Source organism: Arachis ipaensis, chromosome B04 (assembly GCF_000816755.2).
Source record: "Arachis ipaensis cultivar K30076 chromosome B04, Araip1.1, whole genome shotgun sequence".
In the NCBI taxonomy this organism is placed as follows: domain Eukaryota; kingdom Viridiplantae; phylum Streptophyta; class Magnoliopsida; order Fabales; family Fabaceae; genus Arachis; species Arachis ipaensis.
This window is the reverse complement of record NC_029788.2, coordinates 113428028-113437917: the sequence shown is the minus strand read 5'-3', so window position 1 is coordinate 113437917 and position 9890 is coordinate 113428028. Positions and strand designations below refer to the sequence as shown.

The following is a 9890-nucleotide window of genomic DNA, read 5'->3' as shown; positions in this document are numbered from 1 at the left end:
TGTCTTCTTAATAAAAATAAGATAGCATTTGATGGAGAGGCAGAAACGAAAAAATTGAGACTGAAAAATAGGAACTAAGATAGATATTGAAATAAATCTCAGTATTCTATTTGGTACAAAGTGGCAGACAGAAATTAAAATAAGAATGAAGTTTTAATTTAATTTGTATAAAGATCTCAATCTCTAAAAATTTTAATCTCCATATGTTCCTACTTTTTGGAGGTACTGAAATACTGAAATTTTGGAAATTGAGACAACAATTTTAGTACCAGTCTCTATACTGAATCTCAATCTTCTAATCTCTATCTCAATACCTCAAAATAAATGCTACTTAAAAGACTTGCTTACCTTCTTCTCTAATAAAAATAAAACAGAGTTTTATTTATAAAATTAGAATTAAATTAGATTCGTGTATATAGTGACCAAAAAAAAATAGATTCGTGTATGTGTAATTATGATAAGTGAATGGGAATGTGATTCCTCTCTCTCTATCACACACACTTTCTTTTCTTCCTCCCCCTCTATTGGTTGTGATTGTGAGTGAGTGTTGTTTCTACGTCTCTGTAGAGAGGTAGAGAATAGAAGAGAAGAGAAGAAAGAAACAAGGGGAATCACATTGTTCTTGTGCACGTGCTCATGCAGGCGTAGCCTCCTTATAATAAATCTTCTTTCTTTTTTACTTCTTTCCTATTTTTGGTTTATTTTTTTGTTTCTTCATTTCTGTGTTCTTGTTCTGACTTAGAAAAAACCACACTCCCCTCCACCTGTTTGTAGAAAGTCTCAAATCAAACCAAAGCACCCTTTTTTGCTTCTCTTTGGGGGATTTTCAGATTGGATTGAATTAAATTGAGTTGTTCATCAAGGAAAGAAAAGAAGAATGGGAACTAGTGTTGGGAGGTTTCTAATGATGTTGCAGAATGAAGGGGCAGTTGGAAGTGGAGGAGGTGAATCAGTGTTAGACTCAATCAAGATTGCAGTGTTACCAATAGCAAAGGTGTTCACCATGTGCTTTTTGGGGTTCCTCATGGCTTCAAAGTATGTTAACATCTTACCTGCTTCTGGGAGGAAGCTCTTGAATGGGGTATATATGTCTTTTCTATTCTCTGTTTTTTAATTGCTCTATCTGTTGAATTGTTCTGTGTTTGCATCAATCATTATGAGTTTGGATACTGGTGTCAAAGACCAAAGCAGAAGAAAATGAAATTGAATTCTCCTTTCGTTTTCATTGTCTTTCTCTTTGTCTCACCCAATTTTCGGTTGTTGTAGCTTGTCTTTACACTATTGCTACCCTGCTTGATATTCTCTCAATTGGGACAAGCTGTTACCCTGGAGAAGATGCTAGCCTGGTAGGTGACAAATAAATAGTACTCAATTAACTCTCCCACCTTAAATTTTGTTATTTATTGTTATGGATAAATCACACTCACTACCGACACACATCATCAATTATTTGAGCTCTGATTTTTTTGCAGGTGGTTTATTCCAGTCAACGTTGTGCTGAGTAGCATATCAGGCTCAATAATTGGTTTTATTGTCGCCTCCATCATCCGCCCCCCATACCCTTTCTTCAAGTTTACAATTGTACATATTGGAATAGGTAATCAAATAGTCCTTTTTATGCTCTCTGTCTTTTTTTTTATCTGCACTTCTGATTATGATGACATGAGAGTCAGGACTGAATGTTGTAAAGAAAAGCAATAGAGGAATATAATTTGCAGGAGTGAGAGTTTTGTTCCGGTTGAGTGGATGCTTTAGATCATAAGGTTAGGAATTTGCATTAAAGAGAAAGTCGGGATGGATATATTTTGAAAGGGTAGTGTAATTTTACCTTACGTGGTTTTGTCATAAGTAAATTAGATTTATAGAAACCAAGTACGAAGAATAGTTTACATGGGGGGCAACATACTGGGTTGACCAATATGCTGGTAGGGTTGTAGAGAAAAAAAAAAGTTATGAAGAAAACACGTTGCAATTGTCACTACAAACTATAATCAAATATGGCCAAAGCCATGAAGCGTGGCTTGCTTTCAATGGGTTCTGGGCATACATGGTTTCTAACAAAAACAATGGCGTTGTTTGATTCATACAACCGACCTTACTTAGTGGAAAAAACACGAACTTTTCTTGTTATACTTTGATTGACATCTAAATCATAAGAGAAGGAATGAATGATTGATTCGTTATAATTGTTTACAATAAAATTTAAGAGCAGATATGTTGATTCTGTGTTTTATATGTTGGGTTTTTCTTGTGTTAAATTTAATTATATCGCTGCAAATTCCTATACAGGGAATATTGGGAACGTGCCGCTTGTCCTGATTGCTGCTTTATGTCGAGACACATCCAATCCTTTTGGTGACACTGAAAAATGCAGCACAGATGGAACTGCCTATATATCATTTGGCCAGTGGGTAGGTTCATAGATATCTTCTTGATAACTCCATCGTGTCTCAGTTATTGAATTCTAGTGCCTTGACTTATAACTTATTCACATAATCAGCTACAATATTAACTCTTAAGTTCAGGGTGGTTGATATAATGTAGAATAGTTTAAGTATATACTCAGGACTCAGAGTATATTGTTTAAGATCAAGAGTATATTGTTCTAGAAAACATACACAGGACTCGGGAGTTATTAATATTAATCTGTCGCAGGTTGGTGCTATCATCCTATACACGTATGTATTTAATATGTTGGCTCCTCCTCCAGAAGGCACATTTGACATTGATAATGAAAGCATTCCACTGAAGGGTGCTCCAAATAATGATGGCTCACCTGAACAAAATCAACGAACAACTCCATTGCTTGCTCCAAAGGAGGAGGAAACCCAAAAGGAAGAGGTCATTTTGACAGCATCAAATGCTTCAAGGGAATGGAAGGTGAGATTAACTTGATGAAGAGATTTATTATTATTATTATTATTATTATTATTATTATTATTATTATTATTATTATTATTATTATTTTCTGTGTTATTTTATTTTATTCATGTTATTTGATGAGTATCATTTTCATGATAATTTTTTGTAGAAGTTTAAGTTTAAGTTTATATAACTTCATATTCGCACCTAATGGGACAAGGCTCAGTTGTCATAACTTCTCAAACTTAACAGGCACAGGAATTTTAATATGATTCTGATGTTTATGTCTTTCAACTCCAATTGCCAAAATCTTCCTTTTTTGTTTGTGAATTGATGGTTTAATTTTTTATGTGTTGCACAATCCATGCAGTGCCTATTTAGATATGCCTATCCTCGATTACTTTTCTTCTTCTCTGGATCCAATGTTTACACATGGTTGCTAGTGCAGATTAAAGATATCTGGGCATTTCTTTATGAGAAGTTGAAGCTTAAGCAAATTATTCAACCCCCTATCATCGCATCGGTAAGCTTCTCTTTGTTAGACCTATAATTGATGTTTTTTCTTTTCCTCATTCTAGATGCTAGGTGTCCTCATATCCCTTCCTTTTGTGTTGCTGTCTTTGGTTGGAAAGTAAGGTTATTTCTTACTTGTCCTGGTATGGCAATCCAGTTTATATATGATACTTTTTCTTCAATATCTTTTAGAGCAATTATAGAAACAAATTTGTGCATTAAAAAAGAAAAAAAAATAATTCTAGTAATCAGCAGTGTACATGCCGAGTCTTATAGATGTCATATGAGGATTATGGATTTATCTAGTGATAATCATCACGTACCCAGAGCAAACACCCTTGGTATATATCTTTATTAGCAAGTAAAACTTGGAGCTTGGTTTAGTTGTCGTATTTTCACTATTTTGGTAAATGGATTCTTGTGCCAGTAGACAAACGAAGTTGATTTTTTTCTTGGTGTATTACGCATGTTTTCGCAGATTCTGGCCATGGTACTTGGTGCAGTCCCATTTCTCAAGAAACTCATCTTTACACCTGATGCCCCATTATTCTTCTTCACTGACAGCTGCATGATACTTGGGTATGCATATTGATTGCAGTAAATCCTTTTATTTAGTTTGTGTTCTTTTGTAAGTATTCATTATTCTGTGGAAACAGCATACCAACTTATGGAAATTTTACATTTTTCTTTGGGAAACACATGCATATAATAACCTTGATTATATCTGAAATAACAAGGAAGTAGACCTGTACATAGTTTCACCTTATTATTTCCTTTTAACTTGTAGAATTAAAATCTGCTTACTTGCAAAATGAATACTTTATACAAAAATGTATTGTTAGGAAAACATTTCAATCTTGTTTATGAGGTCATCCATGAATAGTTGGGCATCAAATATATGTTAAGAAACTATGTCACATGGTCTTAGATTAGCGATGGTTATGAATCTATTGATACTGGCTAATAGTTACTTTAATTAATGATCAGGGAGGCCATGATTCCGTGCATTTTGTTGGCACTAGGAGGAAACCTTGTTGATGGTAATTTCATAAAGCTCTTGTCACAAGTGTCATATTTAATCTAATTTCATTTATCATGTGTATTGGATTCCATGTATTGGTTCTTACAACAGGAATATATAAATGAATCATGGTTATCTGTCTGCAGGACCTGGAAGTTCAAAACTTGGTTTTCGGACAACTGCTGCTATCATTTTTGGGCGGCTGGTTTTAGTGCCTCCCGCTGGACTTGCCATTGTAATGACGGCTGACAAGCTTGGTTTTCTGCCACCTGATGATAAAATGTTTCGGTTTGTCCTACTCATTCAGCATTCAATGCCAACATCAGTTCTTTCAGGTATGCCATAAACATCTCTTATCCATCTTAGCCCTCACTTTTAGGAACACTTCTGAACATTGCTAGGGTTAAACCTTAAAAAGGTACACAAATCCCTAGCACAACACTTCTGAACACAGGTTGCTTGAGGAATTTAATATCAGAGAACAAATTTGATGTATGGTTAGTTGATAAACCTCAACACAGTCACCCTATTACGTTTGTTCACCAAGTATTTGACTCTTACAATAACTACAAAAGTGCTGCACATGATAATAGTACTCGCTCGGTAGATAGCATAAAATATTTTACACTAATAGTGTATCAAAATTAATCTCTAGACTTAATGTTATTTTGGACTTTATAGTTTTTCAGGTGTTAGGCTTTTAACCTTTAAGGTTTATTCTTTTATTTGTTGACAGGTGCTGTTGCTAATCTAAGAGGCTGTGGAAGGGAAGCAGCTGCAGTATTGTTCTGGGTCCATATCTTTGCAGTATTCTCAATGGCTGCATGGACTATTCTATACATAAACATACTCTTCTAACATCTGAGGTTGTGATTATTGATTTTGCAAAATTCAATTCCAATTTATGTTGTCCATAGGGAGGTTATAGATTAGTGGATAAATAACAGTATTCCATTGAACAGAAGGATCTTCCTCAAAAGAAATGAAAAAAAAAAAATTCTTAACCGATGAAAGCTGGACATAAGGAATCTATTCACATGCCATGCTTGGATGGGGCCATTTTATTTCATTGTTGATTGCATTTGTCAAAAAAAAAAAAAAAAAAAAAACCACCTTGAGAATTCTTAGTATAGTATATAGATATTATATATGTTGTGTCTCTATAATCTTATTAATTTGATCCTGCATCCTGATCACAGTTATGTAAATTGTTATTATACACGTTAGTTTTGTTTTTAGTACCTAAATTTTCTAGATCCTGATCACTATCTTACTGAAAAATGCAAATTCTCTTAATGGGGCTGCTATTTGGTAGTGGGAAGTTTTGATTTGGAACTTGAGAGTTTGAGGTTTGAGATTGTTGGGTATTTGGAATTTAAGAAAAGTTTTGTAAGTAATTGAAGAAAGAGTTGAGTTGGTTTGGATTCATTTTTTCGAACAAAAAATAATAGTAGCAGAACTTTGATTTCGTAAACTTGGAAGAAGATGAAGAGTAGTAGAGAGTGTGAGAATAGAAGTGTATCTAAGTGGTATATATAGAGTAACAAAATATTAATTTATTAATAATAAGAGAAATTGATGGTATGATGCAAAATCTTCTTCTCCCAGTTGAGGTTGTGATAAATAATTAATATAAATTAATTATAATTTAATTACTTAATTAATTATTAGTTAAATAATTAATATAAATTATTAATTAAATAAAAATATCAATATTTAATATAATTAATCATTATAATTATTATTAAATTAATTATTATTTAATTATTTAATTAATTAACATAACTATTTGATTAATTAACATTTTATACAATTATTTATTTTTTACATAACTTGCCATTTGGCAAGTATTGATTGAACAATGAAAATTCTCATTCAGAGACTCCTTCTTTTTGAAATTAGTGAGGAAACTCACTTTAAATAGTAACCGGACTCCCCATTGGAGATTCTCTAATGACTCAAATCACTCAATTTTCAGATTTTTTTTTAAACGAACCATATTCAGTAACTAATAAGTTTATTAGAGTTGTAGAGTATTCTCCCTAATTTATTTGCATAGTTGAAATTGATGTAGCACATTTAATTTTCAAAAGTGTTTGTATTTCTTAAATAGGCAGTATCTTCCTTTGATTTAGTTTTAAGCAATCTCTTCAGTTATAAAAAGAATAAATACATAATCTCTTAATTAATGGGGGAAAACTTGCTTCAAACAAGCCCTCTCAATGACCATTGATCCTAGTGATGAAGATTTCAATGAACATCCAAATGATTATTAAAAAACCCGTCTTATTAGTTATTTGGTAAATTTTATTAGTTATTTGGTCTTATTAGTTATTTGGTAAATTTTATGGTGCCTTTTATTTGTGGTGCCTAAATTGCCTAACTTACTTTTATAAGTATAAAATAAAATGTATAAAATAAAATATTTAAAATTTATTAAATATTATTTATTTATTTATTTTTAGTAAGTTAGGTCCAATGTCAAACACCATTCACCTAGTTATTTAGTGACAACATTACAATAATGAGAATTGAGAACATAACTCTCCACCCTTATATTGAGCATCAAATGTCAATGGACACCCACTCTGAGTTTTCACCAATAACACCTCTACAATATTTTTAGTGCCACTGGTGCATCTCAACCTAAAACTTTTGGTCACAAACACCATCCACTTCTGGAGTTTAAGGAATTAAGTCCATCACAGTAAATAAAACTTGTGTCATTGAAGCACAAACGAGAGAGAGCAGGTACAAGAAATAAAGATCGTGTTATAAGGTTATTAGTTATTACAAACACTAGTCTATACTCTATACATAACTACTGAAATTAGTGAGAACACAAAGCACCCCAGAAACACAGTCAACTAAAATTCCAATCCCTAGTGGCTACAATAAGGAATTATTATTCTTAAACAATTGGATAAGTACTTAGAAAGGGCACCACCATCTTCTGCTTCTGCTCTCCCTTTGGACGGGTGTGGCATAAACATTGGTGGTATGATGATCTTGTGCGGACATGTTGCGCCCGCTGAGATGCCTATTCCCTTCAATCTGTGAGTTACCTAACCACAGGACAAGCACAATGCCAACTAAACTAACTATTGGAGCCGCGGCAAGAAAAAACCATCTTCCTCTACCACCTCTTACTGCCGAAGAATTTGTGGAAGAATTCGAACTTACAACTTCTGTATGATGTATTACACTTTGACTAATACTATCTGCTTCGTTTACTTCAGCCAAGACAGAGACATCAGAGGAACTATCATCCACATCCACCATCTCTAGTTGCTGCCTGTCATGGTTTACATGTCGAAGAACACCGTTCTGCTTTCCCTCTTCGTAATCTTTGTCATCAGTTGGAAGCTCATGGCGGCAGAGAGGACATGAATTCCGTGTGCTCAACCACGGTAAAATGCAACTTCCATGATAAAGGTGAGAGCACGGAAGCTGACTAGCTTCAGTCCCAAGTACCAATGCATCCTTGCAAATGGCACAAACTAGTTCACCATGCTTCTCATGGTCCTTGTCAACGACTACGCGGGGCAGATTGTTCACAAATGACAAAGATGCAGGAGGTGCTCCTCGTCTCGAATTGTCATTCTCAGCAAGATGCTCAAGAAAATCTTCGAATTGTCTAGCATCGAGATAGTCCCCAAAGTTGGCACCATAGGGATGTAAGCCAGTATCCTCCAAGTCAGCTCCCCAGCTACTGACCATTTGGACCACCTCAGATTCAGCGGAATCAAACCTTTGTACCCGAACATTGCTACCCCTACTTGCACTCGAATTTGAGGTGAAAAACATTTGAAGGCGAGCTGTGGCTTCCGCTTCTACAGCATCAGCTATTTCCCATTCCCCTTGGACATCCTCTTCCTCCTCCTCATCATCGTCCTCATTGTCCTCCTCCTCTTCCTCATCATCTTCCATATCATCTGAGTGCCAGTGACTGACACCGGCATGCATTGGATCTATATCGGTGTCACTATCAAACTCATCTCCCACATCTGGTAAACCAAACATTCCTCTATGTATAATACTATGTCTATCCACGGAGACATCTGAGTCACCTCCATAAGCACTGAAAGAGAGGGAATCAGTCTCACCATGAGGAATCCTATACCGTCTAAAGCTCTCATTTGATTCATTTTCACCGTAAAGTGAGCTCCAATTATCGAAACCATCACTGTCGGTATCAGAGAGAACCCGCCTCCATCTCCTAGAACCACTAGGGGTATTATGTAAACTAGCATGCTGCGTCGCCCAAGCAGCGGCATCCCCCTCCACAATTTGTTGAACGTCCTCCAAAGAAGCAGTCGCAGATCTGCTTTGCCTCAAATTATTAACCATGTTGTCAACAGACTCAGAGCTGTTGCGCCTGAACCGGCCTCTGAACCTTCTTTGCAAGCTCTGAGGGGTAACCATATGATTCCCATAGTCCTCAAGCAATAAAAATTTACAATCACCGCATACACCAACTGTCGCAGGATCACTTGTCATCTCATTATCAGGAGATAATGCCTTCTGGCAAAGAGAACAAACCCCAACATTCTCAGAATTCGCAGACATCTGAAACCCGACAAAATGAAGAGAATCAAAGATAGTTCTAGTAATATACATTCACAGCAGGGCAACAAAACAAAAATTGTCTCAAGATTGAACATGGCATTCAAATAAACATAAACACTTATCACTAGAATTAATATACATGACAAAAATCACACAATGAACCCCCAACATAACAATAAAAACATGGAGTAGTGTTCAAACAAGAGTAAAATGTAAGTTTATTAAGCATCAACTAAGAATCAAATGTGATTACAAGCACAATAAATTAGTTAAGAATAGTGGCAAAGGAAAAGAAAGAACATTTTTTTCCGACAAAATAATCACATATATGACTAAGATCGCAATGCAATTAATTGAAAGGGGAGAAAAACTGATTCCCCAGTTATAAGGAAAAAATATAAATATAAAATGCAAGCAATTAATTAAATTTTTTTACAAAAAAAAAAGGAAAGACATTTTCCCCTCTTACAAAGGGGTAAGAAACAACGAAATTGCTACAAATACGCAATACCGAGAAGATGGAAAGCTTCGATAAGAATATGGGCAATGTTAGAACGGCATAAAGAACGAAACTTTGAATAAAAACTTGCCTGATTGAACTGAGAAGCAAATGGGAATTGAAGAGTGAGAAAAATTACCCGTGTTACTGAAAGAAAAAAAAAAGCGAATAGATCTCCGAACGATTTGGGAATAAGGGGTTAGATTAAGAGTAAGGAGGTTTAATTTTGATGAATGTAACGAAACGGAAGAAGAAGAAGAAGGAGGAGGAGGTAGCTTTAGCGATGTAATTTGAGAGGCATGACTTATGAGCGGTGACTTTGGCTTGTTCGAACAAACATCAATCTCACCTCACTCTACGCTCACCCCTTTCCGCACGACCACCACGTTTCTTTCTTTTTTCCATTTTCTTTTGCTTTAATGGTTT

At 34.9% G+C, this 9890-nt stretch overlaps 2 protein-coding genes across 3 annotated transcripts; one reads left to right on the top strand and one right to left on the bottom strand.

Annotated features, from left to right (window-relative positions):
* Positions 456-5555, top strand: LOC107639749 (protein PIN-LIKES 6). Its single transcript, XM_016343337.2, has 10 exons — positions 456-1081; positions 1267-1346; positions 1473-1597; positions 2290-2411; positions 2656-2880; positions 3311-3385; positions 3854-3954; positions 4363-4415; positions 4543-4731; positions 5133-5555. The coding sequence occupies exons 1-10, from the start codon at positions 878-880 to the stop codon at positions 5252-5254; spliced, it is 1296 nt and encodes a 431-aa protein (XP_016198823.1). The 5' UTR covers positions 456-877; the 3' UTR covers positions 5255-5555.
* Positions 7105-9877, bottom strand: LOC107639747. 2 transcript variants are annotated; one of them, XM_016343335.2, is made up of 2 exons: positions 9556-9877; positions 7105-8965 (listed from the first exon to the last, which is right to left on the bottom strand). In XM_016343335.2, the coding sequence occupies exon 2, from the start codon at positions 8963-8965 to the stop codon at positions 7328-7330; it is 1638 nt and encodes a 545-aa protein (XP_016198821.1). In that variant the 5' UTR covers positions 9556-9877; the 3' UTR covers positions 7105-7327. The 2 variants fall into 2 exon arrangements, with proteins under 2 accessions (XP_016198821.1, XP_016198822.1); XM_016343336.2 differs by having other exon boundaries at positions 9604-9876.